This window comes from Heptranchias perlo, chromosome 3 (genome assembly GCF_035084215.1).
Source record: "Heptranchias perlo isolate sHepPer1 chromosome 3, sHepPer1.hap1, whole genome shotgun sequence".
Classification (NCBI taxonomy): Eukaryota; Metazoa; Chordata; class Chondrichthyes; order Hexanchiformes; family Hexanchidae; genus Heptranchias; species Heptranchias perlo.
In genome coordinates this window covers 69,863,066-69,888,096 of record NC_090327.1, presented here as the reverse complement: position 1 = coordinate 69,888,096, position 25,031 = coordinate 69,863,066, and the positions used below count along the sequence as shown (strand labels likewise).

At 42.0% G+C, this 25,031-nt stretch overlaps 1 protein-coding gene across 3 annotated transcripts in view; it reads right to left on the bottom strand.

Moving 5' to 3' along the window:
* The window catches only part of chd7 (chromodomain helicase DNA binding protein 7), a 297,949-nt gene that overhangs the window by 78,271 nt on the left and 194,647 nt on the right, over nucleotides 1-25,031 (bottom strand). For all 3 annotated transcript variants that reach the window (XR_010961454.1, XM_067980156.1, XM_067980157.1), the window contains 3 exons: nucleotides 23,567-23,698; nucleotides 13,093-13,214; nucleotides 11,437-11,680 (listed from right to left, as the gene is read on the bottom strand). Coding sequence is in view for 2 of the 3 variants with exons in the window: in XM_067980156.1 (XP_067836257.1) it covers nucleotides 11,437-11,680; nucleotides 13,093-13,214; nucleotides 23,567-23,698 (498 nt within the window). In the remaining variant the exon portion in view is untranslated. The remainder of the gene's footprint in view (nucleotides 1-11,436; nucleotides 11,681-13,092; nucleotides 13,215-23,566; nucleotides 23,699-25,031) is intronic.

Sequence of the window (25,031 nt, the reverse complement as noted above, 5' to 3'; positions counted from 1 at the left end):
GGGGGGGGAAAAGAGAGAGAAAGGGGATCAGCCAGAAGTCGTGGTCCATATTGGAACCAATGACATAGGTAGGAAAAGGGTTGATGTCCAACAGACAGAGTTTCAGGAGCAGGACCTCAAAGGTAGTAATCTCCGGATTACTCCCAGTGGCACATGCTAGTGAGTATAGGAGCAGTAAGACAAGACAGATGGCTGGAGAAATGGTGCAGGAGGGAGGAATTCAAATTCCTGGGGCATTGGGACCAGTTCTGGAGCAGGAGGGACCTGTATAAGACAGACAGGTTGCACCTCAATAGGGCTGGGACCAATGTCCTCGCGGGGAGGTTAACTAGTGCTGCTGGGGAGGGTTTAAACTAATTTGGCAGGGGGATGGGCACCAGGATGAAACATTAGAGAGGAGAAACAAGGTACATCGAGGACTGGGAGAGACAAACAGCTTTAAAATAAAGAGTTCAGAAATACGAGGGCTCAGATAAGGGGGAAATGCGAAGCAGACTAAGATTGGTTTGAAGTGCATGTGAGTAAATGCACGGAGCATGGTAAATAAGGTTGGTGAGATACAGGCACAAGTAGCCACATGGGATTACGAGAGAATGGCAATAACGGAGGCCTGGCTCAAACTGGGGGAGGAATGGGCACTGAATATTCCTGGCTACAAGGTATTCAGGAAAAATAAGGATGGAAAAAGGGGGGGGCGGGGTGGCGGCAGTATTGATCAAAGATACTGATACAGCACTAGAAAAGGATGATGTACTTGAGGGTTCAAAGATAGAATCTATTTGGTTAGAATTAAGGAACAATCGAGGAGCTATTACACTGCTGGGTGTGTACTATAGGCCACCAAATAGTGGGAATGAGGAGCAAATTTACAGGCAAATTGCAGAAAGATGCAAGAACTTTATTTATTTATTTATTTTTTATTCGTTCACGGGATGTGGGCGTCGCTGGCAAGGCCGGCATTTATTGCCCATCCCTAATTGCCCTCGAGAAGGTGGTGGTGAGCCGCCTTCTTGAACCGCTGCAGTCCGTGTGGTGACGGTTCTCCCACAGTGCTGTTAGGAAGGGAGTTCCAGGATTTTGACCCAGCGACAATGAAGGAACGGCGATATATTTCCAAGTCGGGATGGTGTGTGACTTGGAGGGGAACATGCAGGTGGTGTTGTTCCCATGCGCCTGCTGCCCTTGTCCTTCTAGGTGGTAGAGGTCGCGGGTTTGGGAGGTGCTGTCGAAGAAGCCGTGGCGAGTTGCTGCAGTGCATCCTGTGGATGGTGCACACTGCAGCCACAGTGCGCCGGTGGTGAAGGGAGTGAATGTTTAGGGTGGTGGATGGGGTGCCAATCAAGTGGGCTGCTTTATCTTGGATGGTGTCGAGCTTCTTGAGTGTTGTTGGAGCTGCACTCATCCAGGCAAGTGGAGAGTATTCCATCACACTCCTGACTTGTGCCTTGTAGATGGTGGAAAGGCTTTGGGGAGTCAGGAGATGAGTCACTCGCCGCAGAATACCCAGCCTCTGACCTGCTCTCGTAGCCACCGTATTTATATGGCTGGTCCAGTTAAGTTTCTGGTCAATGGTGACCCCCAGGATGTTGATGGTGGGGGATTCGGCGATGGTAATGCCGTTGAATGTCAAGGGGAGGTGGTTAGACTCTCTCTTGTTGGAGATGGTCATTGCCTGGCACTTATCTGGCGCGAATGTTACTTGCCACTTATTAGCCCAAGCCTGGATGTTGTCCAGGTCTTGCTGCATGCAGGCTCGGACTGCTTCATTATCTGAGGGGTTGCGAATGGAACTGAACACTGTGCAGTCATCAGCGAACATCCCCATTTCTGACCTTATGATGGAGGGAAGGTCATTGATGAAGCAGCTGAAGATGGTTGGGCCTTGGACACTGCCCTGAGGAACTCCTGCAGCAATGCCCTGGGGCTGAGATGATTGGCCTCCAACAACCACTACCCTCTTCCTTTGTGCTAGGTATGACTCCAGCCACTGGAGAGTTTTCCCCCTGATTCCCATTGACTTCAATTTTACTAGGGCTCCTTGGTGCCACACTCGGTCAAATGCTGCCTTGATGTCAAGGGCAGTCACTCTCACCTCACCTCTGGAATTCAGCTCTTTTGTCCATGTTTGGACCAAGGCTGTAATGAGGTCTGGAGCCGAGTGGTCCTGGCGGAACCCAAACTGAGCATCGGTGAGCAGGTTATTGGTGAGTAAGTGCCGCTTGATAGCACTGTCGACGACACCTTCCATCACTTTGCTGATGATTGAGAGTAGACTGATGGGGCGGTAATTGGCCGGATTGGATTTGTCCTGCTTTTTGTGGACAGGACATACCTGGGCAATTTTCCACATTGTCGGGTGGATGCCAGTGTTGTAGCTGTACTGGAACAGCTTGGCTCGAGGCGCAGCTAGTTCTGGAGCACAAGTCTTCAGCACTACAGCCGGGATGTTGTCGGGGCCCATAGCCTTTGCTGTATCCAGTGCACTCAGCCGTTTCTTGATATCACGTGGAGTGAATCGAATTGGCCGAAGACTGGCTTCCGTGATGGTGGGGATATCGGGAGGAGGCTGAGATGGATTATCCACTCGGCACTTCTGGCTGAAGATGGTTGCAAACGCTTCAGCCTTGTCTTTTGCACTCACGTGCTGGACTCCGCCATCATTGAGAATGGGGATGTTTGCAGAGCCTCCTCCTCCCGTTAGTTGTTTAATTGTCCACCACCATTCACGACTGGATGTGGCAGGACTGCAGAGCTTTGATCTGATCCGTTGGTTGTGGAATCGCTTAGCTCTGTCTATAGCATGTTGCTTCCGCTGTTTAGCATGCATGTAGTCCTGAGTTGTAGCTTCACCAGGTTGGCACCTCATTTTTAGGTACGCCTGGTGCTGCTCCTGGCATGCTCTTCTACACTCCTCATTGAACCAGGGTTGATCCCCTGGCTTGTTGGTAATGGTAGAGTGAGGAATATGCCGGGCCATGAGGTTACAGATTGTGCTGGAATACAATTCTGCTGCTGATGGCCCACAGCGCCTCATGGATGCCCAGTTTTGAGCTGCTAGATCTGTTCTGAATCTATCCCATTTAGCACGGTGGTAGTGCCATACAACACGTTGGATGGTGTCCTCAGTGCGAAGACGGGATTTCATCTCCACGAGGACTGTGCGGTGGTCACTCCTACCAATACTGTCATGGACAGATGCATTTGCGACAGGTAGATTGGTGAGGACGAGGTCAAGTAAGTTTTTCCCTCGTGTTGGTTCGGTCACCACCTGCCGCAGGCCCAGTCTTAGCAGCTATGTCCTTCAGGACTCGGTCAGTAGTGGTGCTACCGAGCCATTCTTGGTGATGGACATTGAAGTCCCCCACCCAGAGTACATTTTGTGCCCTTGCTACCCTCAGTGCTTCCTCCAAGTGGTGCTCAACATGGAGGAGGACTGATTCATCAGCTGAGGGAGGACGGTAGGTGGTAATCAGCAGGAGGTTTCCGTGCCCATGTTTGACCTGATGCCATGAGATTTCATGGGGTCCAGAGTCAATGTTAAGGACTCCCAGGGCCACTCCGTCCTGACTGTATATCAATGTACCGCTACCTCTGGTGGGTCTGTCCTGCCCGTGGGACAGGACATACTGAAGGATGGTGATGGAAGTGTCTGGGATGTTGGCTGAAAGATATGATTCTGAGAGTATGGCTATGTCAGGCTGTTGCTTGACTAGTCTGTGGGACAGCTCTCCCAATTTTGGCACAAGTCCCCAGATGTTAGTAAGGAGGACCTTGCAGGGTCGACTGGGCTTGGTGTTTTGCCGTTGTCGTGTCCGGTGCCTAGTGGTCCGATGCCGGGTGGTCCGTCCGGTTTTATTCTTATTATGACTTTTCGTAGCGAGATTTTACAACTGAGTGGCTTGCTAGGCCATTTCAGAGGGCAATTAAGAATCAACCACATTGCTGTGGGTCTGGAGTCACATATAGGCCAGACTGGGTAAGGGCGGCAGGCTTCCTTCCCTAAAGGACATTAGTGAACCAGATGGGTTTTTACGACAATCCGGTAGTTTCATGGCCATCATTACTGATACTCGTATTTTAATTCCAGATTTTTATTTAATTAATTGAATTTAATTAATTAATTGAATTTTTTAATTCGCCAGCTGCCGTGGCGGGATTTGAACTCATGACTCTGGATTTTAGTCCAGGCCTCTGGATTACTAGCCCAGTAACATAACCACTATGCTACCGTACCCTATATAGTGATAATGGAGGACTTCATTTATCCTAAAATAGACCAGGAAAATAGCAGGGTAAAGGGCAAAGAGGGGGAGGAATTCCTGAAGTATGTGCAAGAGAACTTTCTTGATCAGTATGTTTCCAGCCCAATGAGGAAGAGATGCTGGATCTAGTTCTAGTGGGGCAAGTGGTGCATGTTTCACTGGGGCAGCATTGGGGGAACAGTGATCATAATATCATTAGGTTTAGAGTAGTTATGGAAAAGGACAAGAAAAAAATCAAAGGTGAAAACATTCAACTGGAGGAGGGGTCATTTCAATTAATTAAAAAGGGATCTGGCCCAGGTGGACTGGAATCAAAGATTGGCAGGTAAATCAGTAAATGAGCAATGGGAGGGCCTTCAAAGAGAAAATAGTTCAGGTACAGAGTAAGCACATTCCCACGAGGGGGAAAGGAAGGGCGTTCAAAGCTAGAGCTCCCTGGATGACTAAAGATATAGAGATTAAAATGAAACAGAAAAAGGAGTCTTAAGTGTCAGCTTCATAATTCAGTGGACAACCAAGCTGAATACAAAGTACAGAGAACTGAAAAAGGAAATAAGAGGGGCAAAAAGAGTATGAGAACAGATTAGCAGGTAACATAAAAGGGAACCCAAATGTCTTTTAGAAGCATATAAATAGTAAAACGGTCGTCAAAGGAAGGGTGGGGACAATTAGAGACCAAAAAGGAGATCTTATTGTGGAGGCAGAGGGCATGGCTGAGGTACTAAATGAGTACTTTGCATCTGTCTTCACTAAAGAGGATGCAGCCAATGCCAGAGTAAAGGAGGGGGTAGTGGAGAAATTGGATAAGATAAAATAGATAAAGAGAAGGTACTTAAAAGATTGGCAGCACTCAAAGTAGAAAAGTCACCCAGTCTGGATAGGATGCATCCTAGGTTGCTGAGGGAAGTAAGGGTGGAAATTGCAGAGGCTCTGACCACAATCTTCTAATTCTCCTTCGATATGGGAGTGGTGTTAGAGGACTGGAGGATTGCAAATGTTACACCCCTGTTCAAAAAAGGGGAGAGGGATAAACCTGGTAACTACAGGCCAGTCAGTCTAATGTCAGTGGTGGGGAACTACTAGAGACCATTGTCAAGGACAAAATTAATTCTCACTCGGAAAAGCATGAGTTAATAAGGAACAATCCCCATGGTTTTGTTAAAGGCAAATCGTGTCTGACCAACCTGATTGAGTTCTTTGATGAAGTAACAGAGAGGATTGATGAAGGTAGTGCAGTACATGTTGTATATATGGGCTTTAAAAAAGCATTTGATAAAGTACCACATAACAGACTTATTCGTAAAATAGAAGCACATGGTATTAAAGGGGCAGTAACTGCTTGGATACGTAATTGGCTAAGGGACAGAAAGCAGGGTGTAGTGGTGAGCGGTTGTTTTACCAGACTGGAGGGAAGTATTCAGTCGTGTCCCCGAGGGGTCAGTGTTGGGGCTTTTTGCTCTTTATTGATGATCTGGACTTGGTATACAGGGCATAATTTCAAAGTTTGCAGATGACATGAATTTCGGAAATGTAGGAAATAGCGAGGAGGGTAACAAACTCCAAGAGAATATAGACTGGTGAAATGGGCAGACATATGGTAGATGTAATTTAATGCTGAGAAGAATGAGGAGAGGCAATATAAACGAAATGGTACAATTTTAAAGGGGTGCAGGAACAGGGGTGTATGTGCACAAGTCTTTGAAGGTGGCAGGACAAGTTGAGAAGGCTGTTAAAAAGGCATAAGGGGTCCTGGGCTTTATTAATAGAGGCATAGAGTGCAAAAGCAAGGAAGTTATGCTAAACCTTTATAAAACACTGGTTAGACCCAGCTGGAGTATTGAGGCCAACTTTGGGCACACTTTAGGAGGGATGTCAAGGCCTTAGAGAGGGTGCAGAGGAGATTTACTAGAATGGTACCAGGGATGAAAGACTTCAGTTACATGGAGAGACTAGAGAAACTGGGGTTGTTCTCCTTTGAGCAGAGGAGGTTAAGGGGAAATTAGATATATGTTCAAAATCATGAAGGGTTTTGATAGAGCAAATAAGGAGAAACTGTTTCCAGTGGCAGAATGGTCGGTAACCAGAGGACAGAGATTTAAGGTGATTGGCAAAAGAACCAGAGGCGACAAGGAACATTTTTTTTAAATGCAGTGTGTTGTTCTGATCTGGAATGCACTGCCTGAAAGGGTGGTGGAAGCAGATTCAATAATAACTTTCAAAAGGGAATTGGATAAATACTTGAAGGGAAAAATTTGCAGGGCAATGGTGAAAGCGCAGGGGAATGGGATTAATTCAAAGAACAGGCATAGGCAGGATGGGCCAATTGGCCTCCTCCTATGCTGTATCATTTTATGATTCTAATTAAGTTGTTCCCTCAAACCTCAGTAAATGATGTATGTTGTTAAAAAAATTGAAACAACAGAGATTTCAAGGTAGTCATCTGAACTTCTCAATCAGATAAACTTCCTTAAAATCAGTATGGTCACTGAGAACAGGGGAACATTCATGTCCTGGAGGTAGCGCAGAGAAGTAGCCAAGAGGTTGATCATTAGGTCAGAAAGCTGAAGATGAAAGGCTAGAAAGTTACAGAATCTTCAGCCGTGAAAGCAGATGAATCACATAGAAGTTAAGTGTCTTTATAGACTTGGTCCATGTGATCTCCTGGACTGGTTTTGATCGCCTGAGGGGGTTGGAGGGGAATTTTCCAGTATTTTTTCCCCCCTTATTGGCCCTGGGTTTTTTTCTCTGGTATTTTGCGTCTCCTAGGAGATTACATGGCTGCGGGGGTTGGTGAACATAGGAACAGGAGTAGGCCATTCAGTCCCTCGAGTCTGTTCCGCCACTCAATGAGATCATGGCTGATCTGTATCCTAACTCCATCCCCCACCTTGGCTCCATATCCCTTAATACACTTGACTAGCAAAAATCTATCGATCTCAGATTTAAAATTATTAAGTGAGCTAGCATCTACTGCTTTTCGTGGGAAGAGTTCCACACTTCTACAACCCTTTGAAGTGTTTCCTAACTTCTCTCCTGTATGGCCTGGCTCTGTTTTTTAAGGTTATATCCCCTTGTCCTGGACTCCCCCATCAGCGGAAAAAGTTTCTCTCCAGCTACCCCATCAATTCCTTTCAAAATCCTAAAAACCACAAATCAAATCACCACTTAACCTTCTTTATTCCAGGGAATACAAGCCTAGTTTATGTAATCTCTCCTCATAATCTAACCCTTGGAGCCCTGGTAACATTCTGGTGAATCTGGCTGCGCTCCTTCCAAGGCCAATATATCCTTTTTGAGATGCGGTGCCTAGAACTGTAAACTGTACTCCAGATGTGATCTAACCAGGGCTTTGTATAGCTGGAGCAAAGCTTCCTCCCTTTTATATTCTAGCCCTCTAGTTATAAAGGTTAACATTCTATTAGCGTTTTTGATTATTTTTTGTACCTATTACATTTTAGTGATCTGTATACATGGACCCCAAAATCTCTTTGGGTCTCCATTGTTCCTAGCTTTTCACCATTTAAACAATGCTTGGATCTGTCCTTTTTTCGTCCAAAATGTATGACCTCACACTTACCATCTGCCACAGTCTTGCCCACTCAATGTATCAATGTCTCTTTTTAATTTTATGCTCCCTTCTACACTACTTACTATGCCACCAATCTTTGTGTCACCACCAAACTTGGATATGTGGCTCTCTATTGTGTTATCTAAGTCATTAATAAATATAGAGAATAGTTGAGCCCCCAGCACAGATTCTTGTGGGACATCCCTAGTCACTTCCTTCCAATTCGAATACATACCCATTATCCCAATTCTCTGTCTTCTACCGCCTAACCAGGTCAATAGTTTGCCTTCAATTCCATAAGCTTTAATTTTAGCTAAGTCTCTTATGTGGAACCTTATCAAATGCCTTCTGGAAGTCCATATAAACTATATCCATAGACATTCCCTGTCTACTATTTTAGTTTCTTCCTCAAAAAATTTAATTAGGTTCGTTAGACATGACCTATCTTTTACAAATCTATGTTGGCTCTCTCTAATCAGCTCAAAATTCTCTAACTGCTCAGTCACTCTGTCCTTAATTAGGGATTCCAGTAACTTCCCCACAACAGATGTTAGGCTAACAGGTCTAAAACTTCCAGGTTTCTATCTCTCACCTTTCTTAATTAATGGAGTTATTGGGAGGTGGGGGAGGGGAGAGGCATTTAGCCATGACTGTCTGGCAGGCTTGATGGACCAGCTGGTCTTTTTCTGCCCATCAATTTTGTCTGTTCATATGAATCAGAGAGGACCGTATAGAATTACGAGGTACTAAGTAGAGAAAAAATAAACCCAGAGTACTATTTTAAGTTAAACCACAACTCCAGGGAAGTGGGACATAATCATAGAAATTTACAGCACGGAAGGAGGCCATTCGGCCCATTGTGACTGTGCCGGTCGAAAAAGGGCTATTCATCCCATTCCCACCTTCCAGCTCTTGGTCCATAGCCTTGTACGTTACGGCACTTCAAGCGCATGTCCAAGTGTTTTTTAAATGCAATGAAGGTTTCTGCCTCTACCATCCTTTCAGGCAGTGAGTTCCAGGCCCCCACCACCCTCTGGGTGAAATAAATTCTCCTCAACTCACCTCTTATCCTTCTAACAATTACTTTAAATCTATGCCCCCTGGTTATTAACCTCTCTGCTATGGGAAATAGGTCCTTCCTATCCACTCTATCCAGGTCCCTCATAATTTTATACACCTCAGTTAAACCTCCCCTCAGGCTCCTCTGATCCAAAGCAAACAAGCCCAGCATATCCAATCTTTCCTCATAGCTAAAATTCTCTAGTCCTGGAAATATCCTTGTAAATCTCCTCTGTGCCATCTATGGTGCAATTACATCCTTCCTGTCATGTGACCAGAACTGTACTTAAGCTGTGGCCTAACTAGTATTTTACACAGCTCTAGCATAACCTCCCTGCTCTTATAGTCTATGCTTCGACTAACAAAGGCAAGTATCCCTTATGCCTTCTTAACCATCTTATCTACCTGTCCTGCTTCCTTCAGGGATCTGTGGACATGCACTCCAAGGTCCCACTGTTCCTCTCCACTTCAGTATCCTACCATTTATTGTGTATTCCCTTGCCTTGTTTGCCCTCCCCAAATGCATTACCTCACACTTCTCTGGGTTGAAGTCCATTTGCCACTTTTCTGCCCACCTGACTAGTCCACTGATACCTTCCGGCAATCTACAGCTTTCTTCCTCACTATCAACCATACAGCCAACTTTCGTATCATCTGCAAACTTCTTAATCATGCCCCATACATTTAAGTCTAAGTCACTGATATATGCAACAAAAAACAAGGGACCTAGTACTGAGCCCTGCGGAACACCACTGGAAATAGCCTTCCAGTCACAAAAACACCCGTGGACCATTACCCTTTGCTTTCTGCCACTGCGCCAATTCTGGATCCAACTTGCCACTTTCCCTTGGATCCCATGGGCTTTTACTTTCCTGACCAGTCTGCCATGTGGGACCTTGTCAAAAGCCTTGCTAAAATCCATGTAGACTATATCAAACGCGCTCACCTCATCGACGCTCGTTAGCTCCTCAAAAAATTCAATCAAATTAGTCAAACACAACCTTCCCATAACAAATCCACGCTGACTGCCCTTGATTAATCTGTGCCTTTCTAAATGACGATTAATACTGTCCCTCAGAATTTTTTCCAATAATTTGTTCACCACCGAGGTTAGGTTGACTAGCCAGTAATTACTCTGCTAATCCCTTTCTCCCTTTTTAAACAGTGGTACAACGTTAGCAGTCCTCTGGCACCACGTCTGTAGCCAGAGAGGATTGGAAAATGATAGTCAGAGCCTCTGCTATTTCCTCCCTTACTTCTCTTAACAGCCTGGGATACATTTCATCTGGGCCAGTCGATTTATCTACTTTCAAGAATGCTAAACCCCCTAATATTTCCTCTCTTTATGTTTATCCCATCCAATATTTCACACTCCTCTTCCTTAACTACAATGTCTGTCTTCACAAAAGAGGGGGACAATGCAGATGCAAAGTATTCATTAAGAACCATACCCACATCTTCTGCCTCCACACATAGGTTAACTTTTTGGTCTCTAATAGGTCCCACTCTTTCTTCAGTTATCCTCTTGCTCTTTATGTATTTATAAAACATCTTTGTGTTCTCCTTGATTTTATTTGCCAATATTTTTTCATGCCCTCTCTCTGCTTTCCTAATTTCCTTTTTAATTTCACCCCTGTACGTTCTATACTCCTCTAGGCTTTCTGCAGTATTGACTCTTGGTATCTGACATAAGTTCCCTTTTTTGCCTTATCCTACTCTGCATGCTCTTTGACATCCAGGGGGCTCTTGATTTGGGAGTCCCCACCTTTTTTCTTTGTGGGAACATATTTGCTCTGAACCCTCACTATCTCCTCTTGAATGCTTCCCACTGCTATGACACTGATTTACCTTCAAGTAGCTGTTTCCAGTCCACTTTTGCTAAATCACATCTTAGCTTAGTAAAATTGGCCTTTCCCCAATTGAGAATTTTTACTCCTGGTCGACCTTTGTCCTTTTCCATAACTATGCTAAATCCAACTGAATCATGATGACGATCACCAAAATGCTCTCCCACTGATACCCCAGATAACTATAAACTTGTAAAAGACAAATTCTGGACTGATGTCAGGAAGCACTACATGACGCAAAGAGTGACTAACTGGGCAGGGTAGTAAAGACCAAAAAACTGTGCACCAATGATCCCACTCATCTATTTATCTTTGCGAGTATGAGACAGTTTTATGCCAGTCACTTTGTCACTAACATGCACCTTTTCGGTCACCAATATCAATTAGCCTGTCCACACTAAAGGGATCGACAGCTGTGACACAATTACAAGAAATTTATCAAAGTAAAGATCAATAGTTGATTAACTAAAAATTAGGACCAATAAAATGTATTAGAGAAAAGTAAAATTAGAAAAAAGTCAAAGAATTTTTTCCCATTGCAAACACTTCAATATTCACGAATTTTACAAAACAAACCTTCCATGTGAAATGTCAGAGTCTGGAAAATTGCTTTATATTATTTCCTTTTCAGTGCTACTGTGTTCACTAGACATTTAAATTTATACATAAACTGAAATTTTATGTAACCTGCCATCCTTACCTCAGCATCCCTGAAGTACATCTCGTACGCCTGAATCATTTGGCGGCTAGCCTGGCTGCCATGATACACAGTCACATTCATCTCTGTCCAAGTGTGGAACTCCCTCTCCCAATTAGTGATTGTGGAAAGGGGTGCAATAATCAGGAAGGGGCCATGAATTCCCTTCAAGTATATTTCATATAGAAATGTAATAGACTGGATAGTCTTCCCTAACCCCATTTCATCTGCCAAAATGCAGTTTTGGCTGAAAAAAAAACACCAGAAAACATCATTACAAGTCTTTATAATAAAAGTTGCAATTTTACAACATTCCTCCCTCTTCCCCCACCCACTCCCCCACCCCTCCCAAACCAGGGTAGTAGCTTTAATTGTTTTCACAGGTTTAGTTATACCACTACAGTGTAACTGACATTACAGAAATACATATCAATGAAAATAAATGTAATTTTAGCAACACTGATGAGTCAAGGTCTGCCGTTTATTTTGTACACAGAAACCAAATGCTACACCTTCAACAGTGCTGCACTTATTATATCTAACCTAATCTTTCAATTTTGGAACACTCTGCAAATGAGATTTAAGTGGTTCCAAAAAGCTTGGCAATGGAGGGAAGCAGGAAAGGGAAAAAAAACTGATCTCCAGTCTGTGGTTTACTACTGGTACATAGGCAATGGAAAACTGGAATCCCACACATTGCCCTTCTTACAGACCAAGCATCCCTTTGACATATCTCTATTCCTTTCCACTATGTAGTCCACGTTATATTATTTTTACTACTTTAAGAAATTTGGGCATTTGCATCTTGCTGTAGCTGTTTTTTTTGTAAGACAAACATTTTACTATTTAAATTATTTAAAAAAGACTAAAGATGAGAATGGTCCAGGATTGACCTTTGTTGGACTTTAAAAGCTTCTATACGCTACGCAATTCAGGTATCGCCCTATCTTCCAAAATAGTAGTTACATGAATAATTTTGAAGTATTACATTTTTTTGGTGATTAAACCACCTCTTACTCTCAAGACATCCTGGGTAAATCTCTCAAATTATTGCACTCAAGGTGAAGATGGTAAGGGGTAAGGGACAAGGGGCATCTGCACTGTATTACTATCATTACAGCAGGTTTTTTTTAAAAAAAAGCAGCAATATTTATGATTTTATTACAGTCTACGCCCTAAACTCTGGAATTCCTTCCCTAGACCTCTCCGCCTCTCCATCTCTCTCTCCTTAAGACCCTCCGATGACCATGCTTTTTGTCACCCGTCCTAATATCTCCTTCTTTGGCTTGGTGTCAATTTTTGTCCAAATATGCTCCTGTGAAGTGCCATGGGACATTTTTCGACATTAAAAGTGCTATATAAATGCAAGTTGCTAAGCTTTTATACTGGTACTGCTTTTGTTCAAATTCTAGAGCCGACATCTGTGAGCCAGCTTTTAGCATTTAAACGACTAAACCTGGCTCCCTAATCCCGATGGCAGTCTTGCAAAACTAGTTTTTCAAGGGACTATGGGTCTGCTGCTGCATTAGGGAGCCAGCTCACAGATGCCCGTCTCATGAAATCTGAATGAAATGGTACTAGTATAAAAACGGTTTTATACATTTTCATGAAATGATTTTGTCCATTACTCCAAACTATTTTGATAGCACAATAACCCACCTGTTGTACCAATTGAAGAGTAGCCAGTTTACACCCTCCAGTTGATAATCCCTGAGTTGGTTGCGATTTTTATAATCCCTTGAATGTCCCAATTTTGTCCAGAATTCTGCAAGCGGCCGCTCCTTTTTGATACAAATCAATATTAGCAAAGCCATGTTTACGCAAGAACAAGGATTTTTGTAACTGAGCAAGGCATTTAGGTTGAACAAGCTTGTCCCTTTTCAGTCAGTCAATGCTACCTACTGCCCACCTTCTCACCATATTCCTCAACTCATTTTCTCTCCAAAAATGCATTTTACATAGAATTATATAGAACGTACAGCAGAGAAACAAGACCATTCAGTGCAACAGGTCCATGCCAGTGTTCATGCTCCACATGAACCTCCTCCCTCCCTACTTCATCTAACAGCATATCCTTCTGTTCCTTTCTCCCTCATGTGCTTATCTAGCTTCCCCTGAAATGTATCTATGCTAATCACCTCAACTACTCCTTGTGGTAGCGAGTTCCACATTCTAACCACTCTCTAACTAAATTAGTGTCTCCTGAATTCCTTATTGGATTTATTAGTGACTATCCTACATTTATGGCCTCTAGTTCTGGACTCCCCTGCAAGTGGAAACATCTTCTCAATGTCTACCCTATCAAACCCTATGATCTTAAAAACCTCTATCAGGTCACCCTTCAGTCTTCTCTTTTGTAGAAAAAAAGAGCCCCAGCCTGCTAAATCTTTCCTGATAAGTATAACCTCTCAGTTCTGGTATCATCCTAGTAAATTTCTTTGGACCTTCTCGATTGCCTCTATATCCTTTTGATAATATGGAGACCAGAACTGTTTACAGTACACCAAATGTGGTCTAACCAAGGTTCTATATAGGTTTAACATAACCTCTCTGCTTTTCAATTCTATCCCTCTAGAAATGAACCCCAGCGTTTGGTTTGCCTTTTTATGGCCTTATTAACCTGAGTCACTACTTTACAGTTTGTGCATCTATACCCCCAGATCCCCCTGCGCCTCTACCCCATTTAGACTCTTATTATCCAAGCAGCATATGATCCTCCTTATTCTTCCTACTAAAATGTAATACCTCACATTTATCTATATTGAAATTCATTTGCCAATTACATGCCCATTCTGCACGTTTATTAATGTCTTCTTGCATTTTGTCGCAGTCCTCCTCAGCATCAACCATACCCCCCAATTTGGTGACGTCCGCAAATTTTGGAATTGTGCTTCCAATTCCAGAGTCCAAATCGTTTACGTAAATGGTGAACAACAACAGTCCCAGCACCGATTCTTGTGGAACATCGCTTCTCACCTTTTGCCAGTCTGAATAACTACCTTTAACCCCTACTCTCTGTTTTCTGTTTTGTAGCTGGCTTTTTAAAAACTCGTTCATGGGATGTGGGCGTCGCTGGCGAGGCCGGAATTTATTGCCCATCCCTAATTGCCCTCGAGAAGATGGTGATGAGCCGCCTTCTTGAACCGCTGCAGTCCATGTGGTGAAAGTTCTCCCATAGTGCTGTTAGGAAGGGAGTTCCAGGATTTTGACCCAGCGACGATGATGGAACAGCGATATATTTCCAAATCGGGATGGTGTGTGACTTGGAGGGGAACGTGCAGGTGGTGTTGTTCCCATGTACCTGCTGCTCTTATCCTTCTAGGTGGTAGAGGTCGCGGGTTTGGGAGGTGCTGTCGAAGAAGCCTTGGCGAGTTGCTGCAGTGCATCCTGTGGATGGTACACACTGCAGCTGCTGTGCGCCAGTGGTGAAGGGAGTGAATGTTTAGCGTGGTGGATGGCTTGCTAGCCATTCTGCTACTTGTCCCTTGACTCCACATGCTCTGGCCTTAGTCATGAATCTACTATGCGGTACCTTATCGAAGGCCTTTGAAAATCCAAATATATTACATCTACATTACCTTTGTCTAACCTACCTGTTAATTCTTCAAAGAATGCAATGAGGTTGGTCAAGCATGATCATCCCTTTTGAAATCTGCGTTGACTATTCTTTATTGTATTTTTGATATATAGATGTTTTTCCATTACAGCTTGGAGTAAGGATTCCATTATCCTTCCTACCACTGATGTTAAGCTAATTGGTCTATAGAACCAGTCCAGGGAACTATCCCACTTTTTAAATATAGGAATCAGATTAGCTGCCTGCCAGTCCTCTGCACTATTCCCTTTTCTAATGAATTTTTATCTACAGGTAATAGTGCCTCTGCTCTCTCTTCCTTAGCTTCTTTTACTATGTGCGGATGCAAACCATCTGGACCAGGGGTTTTATCCTATCTAAGTTTAATTAGTTAATCAATTATCTCCCCCCTTTCTATCTTAAATGTCTTTATATCTTTTTTGATCTCTTCTTCTAATGTCATGCCCACCGTCTTAGTCGCCCTGTTAAATACTGGAGGCAAAGTAATTATTTAATATTTCTGCCTTTTCGCTGTCATTACCTGTGAGTTTATCATGTGTATCCCTTAGTGGCCCTATCCCTATCCTGATTTTGTTATTTATGTGTCTGTAGAATACTTTACTATTTCTTTTTATATTCCTTGATAATTTAATTTTGCAGTCTCCCTTTGCTGTCCCAATTGTTTTTTTAAACTTCTTTCCTAACCTTTTCATATTTCCTTTTGTCATCCTCTCCGTTATTGTCTATATACTTAGAGTATGTCTTTTTCTTTAGTTTCAATTTTGCCCTTATTTCTTTATTCATCCATGGTGTATCATTACTGGCTATTTTGTTCTTGCTTTTTAAGTGGGATATATTTCTCCCGGAATCTGCTGATCACTGTTTTAATTGTTTCCCACTGCTGTTCTATTTCTTTGTTTATCAGTAAATTTTTCCAGTTTATTTTCCCTAGTTCTATTCTCATCTCCTGAAAAGCAGCTTTTTTTCCATTTATTACTTTGGTCTTTATCTTACTTATGTCCTTCTCAATCTTTATCTTAAACCATATGTTGTGGTCACTATTGCCCAGATGTTCCCCCAACACTTCCTTCTCTTATCTGTTCTGGTTAATTTCCCATTACTAGATCCGGTAGTGCTTCTTGTTAGGCTTTTTACATACTAGGTAAGAAAGGAGTCCAATATACATAGTAAAAATTCCATTCCCTGTACCTTTACCTAGCTTTTCTTGTTCGTTTATTTGGGAATAGTTAAAATCTCCCATGACTATTATTCAATGTCCTTTATGCATTTTACATATTTGTTTACATATTTTTTCATCTACCTCCTTTCCACAATTAGGTGTTATATTAGGGTTCCCCTATTAGTGTGATCGATCCCTTCTTATCTTTTATTTCAATCCATATGGATTCTGTTTCTAGTCTTGTGTTAGTTATGTCCCTTTTTTCTACTGCCATTGTTACCTCTGAGTACAGTTACTCCACCCCCTTCTTCCTTCCCTATCCTTTCTGATTATGTTAAAGCCTGCAATGTTTAGTTGCCAGTCCTGTTCTTTATGTAGCCATGTTTCAGTCATTCCTACTACATCTGGTTCTTCGCTAAGGATTATTGCTTCCAGTTCCCCTGTTTTATTTTGGATGTTGTGTATATTACTGTACAGTCAATTTAATTCATATTTAATAGTTTCCTTTTATACTTCTGTTTGATAACTCTATTTGTTCTTTGACCATTTACATTATCTTTATTCCTTACCCTGGTCTGACCTTGACACTCATCTCCTGTTTCTTTTATTTTTAAGCTTTGGTTATTGCTGCCAGATCCCTCCCACCATCTTGCTAGTTTATTTATCCTTTCTGTTAGGACACTGGTTTCATTCCGGTTCAGGTGGAGCCCATCCCAGTGGTATAGCTGCTTCCTGTCCCAGTACTGGTGCCAGTGCCCCATGAAATAGAACCCTTCCCTCCCACACCACTCTTCCAGCCACGCATTCACCTTTCTCATCTGGCTATTCCTATTCCAATTAGCACGTGGCTCGGGTAGCAATCCTGAGATTACCACCCGTGAGGTCCTGCTTTTTAATTTAGTTCCTAGCTTCTGATATTCCCTCAGCAGGATCTCCTCCTTGTTCTTCCTTATGTCATTGGTGCCGACATGGACCACGGCAACTGGATCCTCCCCCTCCCTTTCCAAATACCTCTCCAGTTGCTCCGGCACGTCCTTTATCTTTGTACCAGGTAGACATCTAATTGCCTCTTGAACCCACTTATACTGCCTATTTCAGTGTGCTTTCCTGGCAACTTATTCTACAACTATATTACCCTTTGGGTGAAATATTTCTGCTCGATTTCCCTTCTTCCTTATTTTTCAAATTTTAAACTTGTGTCCTATAGCATTTGAACCCTTCACAAAAATAAACAACTTGCCTGGATTATGTCAATTCCTTTTGTCACCTTGAAAAACTTCAATTAGGTCACCTCAAAGTGTTCAATTTTCCAGAGAAAAGTCACCTAACTTCTTCAGTCTTTCCTTATGACATAAATTCCATATACCCTGAGCCATCATTATTTGCCTCTGTATCGTTTCAACTGTGCATGTAACATCAGTGTCATAAAATCATAGAAGTACAGCACAGATGGCAACTATATTGCCTATCAAGTCTGTGCTAGGTCTTCAACTGGAACTATCAACGCTAATCCCATCTCTCTATCTTTTTTATAATAATCTTTTTGAAATGCTTATCCAATTCCTCTTTCAAAGAAGTCATATTCTTTGCCTCACTAGCCACCTGTGATAAAACATTACAAACCCTCTTCATTCTTCTAGTGATAATCCTCAGTTTATGCTCCCTTGCTACTGATCTGCCAATATGTCGAAACAATCTTTCATCATTTACCCTCAAAATTTTTAATTTCGAAAACCTCATTAGAATTTCTATCCTTAACCTTTTCTGTTCAAAGAAAAAAGTCCCAATTTTGAATGCCTTTTTTCATAACCTGTTATTCCCTAGTATTATTCCCAGTGAATCTTTACTATACTTTTTCCAATATCCTATTAATAGGGTACCGAGAACTTAACGCAATATTCCAATGGTGGCCTAACCAATGCCTTGTACAGATTCAACATCACTTCTTTGCTTTTATACTCAATTTCTCTATAAAAAAAAACCTCAATCCCCTTTATTTCCTTTTTAACAAGGTATTTAACTTCATTCCTTATGTATCTGCACCCCAATTGCTCCTTGTTCTTCCACTCTTAAAATCTTACCACTTCGGTTTCATTTTCATTCACTGCCCTTTGCTCCCCCCCTAAATGTACGTTGAAAGCTGTCGTTTACGATCACCTGTTCTGCTAAGAAAAAGTGGTCTTTCAGAATGGGTGGTCTCTCATTGAAGGGACATTGCATGAAAACAACTAGAGTAGTGCTCAAAAATACAGAACTTTAGGAATTAATGCTTGACTGAATAAAGACAAATGGTCTCCATAGTATATATTCTACTGTCCACTCTTAATACTAGGACTTCCACTGCTGTTTACTGAATTTACAGAATGCACTTGTTATTTCTGACTCTTGCACAACTTAGGAGTATAGAACAATCTCTTCTAGTGGAGGTGATTTATGTTTGAACTCAGAGTGAATCAGCATGAATGACATGATTCATCTTGTTGCTGTGTTCTGAAGAGCATCACATCCCTATGCCACTCTAGTGGGATGTGTGCAGTTATAAGATAATACCAATAAGACAGAGCACAGCAGCTGGTGGAGATGGAAGCAGTCTGCAACTGAACAAACACTTTGATGCAGCAGCTCCAGAAATCTCTTCCTGAGACAGAAGGTCAGTAGTAAGGTATGTGAACTGTAGGCAGTATGTCTATCAGCTGGAGCATGGTACTACCATGTCTTGTAGCCCTGGTGCATTTTATCAGTGATGCTATGGAAAATTGTGTTTATAATTCCACCCATACATTGTTCTCCCACGCTCTGCTATACTTGTGTAGGGTTATTAATTGCGTGTAATGTCTGGATGCTGGTTGCATTGAGAGGATGGTCTTTCACTGGAGGTTAATTACAATGGAGAACCTTGCCAGCCAAATGTATTTGGTTGTATAACAACAGGTAGTCTCTTACAAGGATCTTAAATTACAAGTTTCACTGCAAATGATAAAAGGTCCCAGCACAGATTCTACCAATCCAAAAAAAGATACATTTACCCCTATTCTTTGCTTTCTGTTCCCTAGTCATACCATTACATTTTCTTTAATACCGTGTGCCTTAATTAGCACAAGTCTCATATCTGGCATCTTATCAAATGCATTCTGAAAATTGATAAGCAACATTCACTGAATTTCCGTTGTGATTTCCTCAAAAAATTCAATGAAAATAGTCGAGCACATTCTGCCCTTTACAAATCCATGCCAACTGTTCATGATTAGCGTACAGCTTTTAAGTGTTCAATAAAGACACAAAAAGCATACCAGAAATAGTGGGGAATCAAGGGGCTAATGAGAGTGAGGAACTTAAAGTAATTAATCCCAGTAGAGAAAAAGTACTGGAGAAACTAATAGGACTAAAAGCCAATAAATCCCCTGGATCTGATGGCCTACATCCTAGGGCTCGAAAAGAGGTGGCGGCAGAGATAGTGGATGCATTGGTTGTGATCTTCCAAAATTCTCCAGAAGTCCCCTAGAACGGTCACAGCGGATTGGAAGGTAGCAAATGTAACCCCGCTATTCAAGAAAGGAGGGAGAGAGAGAAAACAGGGAAGTACAGGCCAGTTGGCCTGACATAATACGTCAGGAAAATGCTGGAATCCATTATTAAGGAAGTGATAACAGGGCACTTAGAAAATCAATACATGGTTAGGTAGAGTCAACATGGTTTTACGAAAGAGAAATAGTGGTTGGATAAATCTATTAGAATTTTTTGAGGATGTAACTAGCAGGGTAGATAAAGGGGAACCAGTATATTTGGATTTTCAAAAGGTATTCGATAAGGTGCCATATAAAAGGCTGTGGGGGAGGAATTCCTGGAGTGTGTACGTGATGGTTTTCTAGACCAATACGTTGAGGAACCAACTGGAGAACAGGCAATCCTAGACTGGGTATTGTGCAATGAGAAAGGATTAATTAACAATCTTGTTGTGCGGGGTCTCTTAGGGAAGAGCGACCATAACATGATAGAATTCCTCATTAAGATGGAGAGTGAAGTAGTTGAATCCGAAACTAGGGTCCTGAATCTAAATAAAAGAAAATTACGAAAGTATGAGGTGCGAGTTGGCTAGGATAGATGATAGGCAATGGCTAATATTTAAAGAACGTGTGCAGGAATTACAACAATTATTCATTCCTGTCTGGCGCAAAAATAAAACAGGAAAGGTGGCTCAACCGTGGCTTACAAAAGAAATTAGGGATAGTATTAGATCCAAAGAGGAGACATATAAAATTGCCAGAAAAAGCGGCAAGCCTGAGGATTGGGAGCAGTTCAGAATTCAGCAGAGGACAAAGAGACTGATTAAGAGAGGAAAAATAGAGTATGAGAGTAAACTAGCAGGGAACATAAAAACTGACTGTAAAAGCTTCTATAAATATGTCAAGAGAAAATGATTAGTGAAGACAAATGTAGGTCCCTTACAGTCAGAAATGGGGGAAATTATAGTGGGGAACAAAGAAATGGCAGAACAATTAAATACATACCTTGGTTCTGTCTTCACAAAGGAGGACACAAATAACCTGCCAGAAATGTTAGGGAACCAAGGGTCCAGTGAGAGGGAGGAACTGAAGGAAATCAGTATTAGTAAAAAATAAAGTGCTAGGGAAATTAATGGGGCAAAAGGCTGACAAATCCCCAGGGCCTGAGAATCTACATCCCAGAGTACTAAAGGAAGTGGCCCTGGAAATAGTGGATGCATTGGTGATCATCTTCCAAAATTCTATAGACTCTGGAACAGTTCCTACAGATTGGAGGGTGGCAAATGTAACCCCACTATTTAAAAAAGGAGGGAGAGAAAAAAAACAGGGAATTACAGACCAGTTAGCCTAACATTAGTAGTGGGGAAAATGCTGGAGTCTATTATAAAAGATGTGATAACAGAACACTTGGAAGGCATTAACAGGATTGGACAAAGTCAGCATGGGTTTATGAAAGGGAAATCATGCTTAACAAATCTACTGGAGTCTTTTGAGGATGTAACTAGTGGAATAGATAGGGGAGAACCAGTGGATGTGGTGCATTAGGATTTTCAGAAGGCTTTTGATAAGGTCCCACACAAGAGGTTAGTGTGCAAAATTGAAGTACATGGGATTGGGAGGAATATACTGGCATGGATTGAGAATTGGTTGACAGTCAGGAAACAGAGTGTAGGAATAAACAGGTCTTTTTCCGGGTGGCAGGCAGTGACCAGTGGGGTACCCCAGGGATCAGTGCTTGGGCCCCAGCTATTCACAATATATATCAATGATTTGGATGAGGGAACTAAATGTAACATTCCCAAGTTTGCTGATGATACAAAGCTGGGGTGGAATGTGAGCTGTGAGGAGGATGCAAAGAGGCTCCAGTGTGATTTAGACAAGTTGGGTGAATGAGCAAGAACATGGCAGTTGCAGTATAACGTGGATAAATGTGAGGTTATCCACTTTGGTTGTAAAAACAGAAAGGCAGATTATTATCTGAATGGTGATAGATCGGGAAAAGGTAAGGTGCAATGAGACCTGGGTGTCCTTGTACACCAGTTGCTGAAAGCGAGCATTCAGGTGCAGCCAGCAGTTAGGAAGGCGAATGGTACGTTGGCCTTCATTGCAAGAGGATTTGAGTACAGGAGCAGGGATGTCTTACTGCAGTGAGACCACATCTGGAGTATTGTGTGCAGTTTTGGTCTCCTTATCTGAGGAAGGATGTCCTTGCCATGGAGGGAAGTGCAACAAAGGTTTACCAGACTGATTCCTGGGATGGCAGGACTAACATATGAGGAGAGATTGGGTCAACTAGGCCTATACTCACTAGTAAACAATTTTACAACACCAAGTTATAGTCCAGCAATTTTATTTTAAATTCACAAGCTTTCGGAGGCTTCCTCCTTCGTCAGGTGAACGATGTGAAAATGTTCACTTGGAAGACATTAACAGGATTGGACAAAGTCAGCATGGGTTTATGAAAGGGAAATCATGCTTAACAAATCTACTGGAGTCTTTTGAGGATGTAACTAGTAGAATAGATAGGGGAGAACCAGTGGATGTGGTGTATTAGGATTTTCAGAAGGCTTTTGATATCAAAAGCCTTCTGAAAATCCTAATACACCACATCCACTGGTTCTCCCCTATCTATTCCACTAGTTACATCCTCAAAAGACTCCAGTAGATTTGTTAAGCATGATTTCCCTTTCATAAACCCATGCTGACTTTGTCCAATCCTGTTAATGCCTTCCAAGTGAACATTTTCACATCGTTCACCTGACGAAGGAGGAAGCCTCCGAAAGCTTGTGAATTTAAAATAAAATTGCTGGACTATAACTTGGTGTTGTAAAATTGTTTACAATTGTCAACCCCAGTCCATCACCGGCATCTCCACATCATATACTCACTAGAGTTTAGAAGAATGAGAGTGAATCTCATTGAAACATAAAAGATTCTGAGGGGGCTTGACAGGGTAGATGCTGAGAGGCTGTTTCTCCTGGCTGGAGAGTCTAGAACTAGGGGGCATAGTCTAAGGATAAGGAGACAGGCATTTAAGACTGAGATGAGGAGGAATTTCTTCACTCAGAAGGTTGTGAATCTTTGGAATTCTCAGTCGTTGAGTATATTCAAGGCTGAGATCAATAGATTTTTGGACCCGAGGAATCAAGGGATATGGGGATCGGGCGGGAAAGTGGAGTTGAGGTCGAAGACCAACCATGATCTTATTGAATGGCGGTGCAGGCTCGAGGGGCCCTGTGGCCTACTCCTGCTTATGTTTTTATGTTCTTATATTCTTATAAATTCAGTCTGTGTTATGGACCCTCAAAGTTACCACAATGAAGGCAAGACTAATCGGCATATAATTTCCTGATTTATCTCTTTCCCCTATTTGAATAAGGGTATAATATTTGCAGTCCTAGAGTCCTTTGGCACAATTCCTGTTTCCAAAGATTTTTGGAACGTTGTGGTGAGTGCCTCTGCTATCTCTTCCCCAACCTCTTTCAGTATGGGATGCATATCATCTGGTGGCTTTTCTACTTTTAATCCCATTAACTTTTTTAGTACAGTGTCCTTTTGAATATTTGTCTCTAGTAGTGGCTCTTCTACACCCATCTTGGGTAATTCTACAGCCTAACTTTCACTGTAAAAACTGATGTAAAATATTTCAGCCTTTCTACCTTTCCCTCACTCAAATGCAAGATGGCCACCTGTGTCTCTGTGGCATCATCGTTTCTTTGACTAACCTTTACTCTTATCTGCTTGTAAAAGTCTATGCCATTTCCCATTATGTTGACTGTAGGCCTTCTTTCATGTTCCCCCTTGGTCTTCCTAGCCTATCCTTTTTACTTTTTCTGTTTCTCAATCTGAAACTCAAGTACAGAATTGTGATCTTACCGTACGCTCTGTTCTTGGTTTCATGGCCTGTAGTTGCTGAAATTCTTCAATCTTGACTTGGTCTGGTTTCAGTTCCCAAGTGCTTTCTTCATATGGAAGAGAACACCACTTCACCAAATAATGGGTTATTGGCTGTTTTGAAAACAAACATAATTAATCCATTTGGGATTATTCAACTAATTTTGCAGACAATTAATTCGCTAATATTTCGAGACTTCGATACCAGAACATGGGTTTTCTAAATAATGTAGTAAAGATCACAGAATAAATTTCTAGCAGACAAATGCAATAAGTATGTTGCCTTAAGAATTCTTGCGCTCTAAAAGTTCAAAGAAACCATATTATTAACACACTTCTTTACAATCCGTTTTACTTTTTAAAAACAAATGTTTTAAAATTTATACTATTCAACTAAGCTCTACACCAAGACCAGTTTGATATTAGAAACCTAAAGAGATAGATATCCTCAATTGTGCATTTCATAGACAAATGGTACTGAATTCCACTTTGCGCTGTTAGTTTACGCCAATCACAGAGCAAGAAAACAGGATAAACCTCTACTTGCAGTGCCACCAACTTAACTGAAGAAGACAACATTATCTATGGGGAAAACATTAAGTATGAAAGGTTTTACAGTAGCAGGCATCAGCACACCTTGGGTACCTAAATTAATACAGGCGATCATGCAGCCTTTGCTGAAAGCTAATTTTATTTCCCTTCATGTACCAGGCTCAAACTTCCTCATCCTGCTTTTCCTTGAATGAACACTACTCCTTCAAAGAACATTGCGTGATGCCCTTCTAAACCACCTAAAATAAAGTATTACTCAACAACATAAGTTTTCTGGGGACCCAGAGGTCAAATTTCTAACTGTTCAGAACCAGATTTCTTTATTTTTCTGTATTTGTTTATGACATTGATCACAGTGAGTCAGAGGATATGCTGTTTTATTCCATGTAACATATGATATTATTAGGCCATTGATTTATGGTAATTGACAAAGTGAAATAGCATTTTTATTACAAACAATTGTGGGAGTGTTAGTGGTATTTTCAGGATCAAAGTCCACGATGATATCAATACTTACTTGGAAACTATATCAGCAGTCTTATTAATATATGTTCATTTAACTATGTAGTCAATATCATCTCTCTCTTTCTTCTCCCCTTCCAACCCCTCCCCCAGTGAAGGATACAGAGAAAGACAGTAGGGAAGGTGTTCCAGGTTGAAGGTAGGTAGCTACTGTAAAATGGACGGGGAGGGCGAAGAGGGGGGAAAGAGAGTGTGGTTTGGTAGTGATCCTGAGGCTTGGAAGCAATGAGAGAGGGTTGGCGGGCACTAGAAGAACTCCGAGGAGAGCTGTTGGACGTGGGAGAATTGGGAAGTGGGTCTTTGTGTGCGGTATTAACAGGGAGATTGAGAGCTGGGAGATCAAGGGATGTGGGAGAACTGGAAGGGGGACACG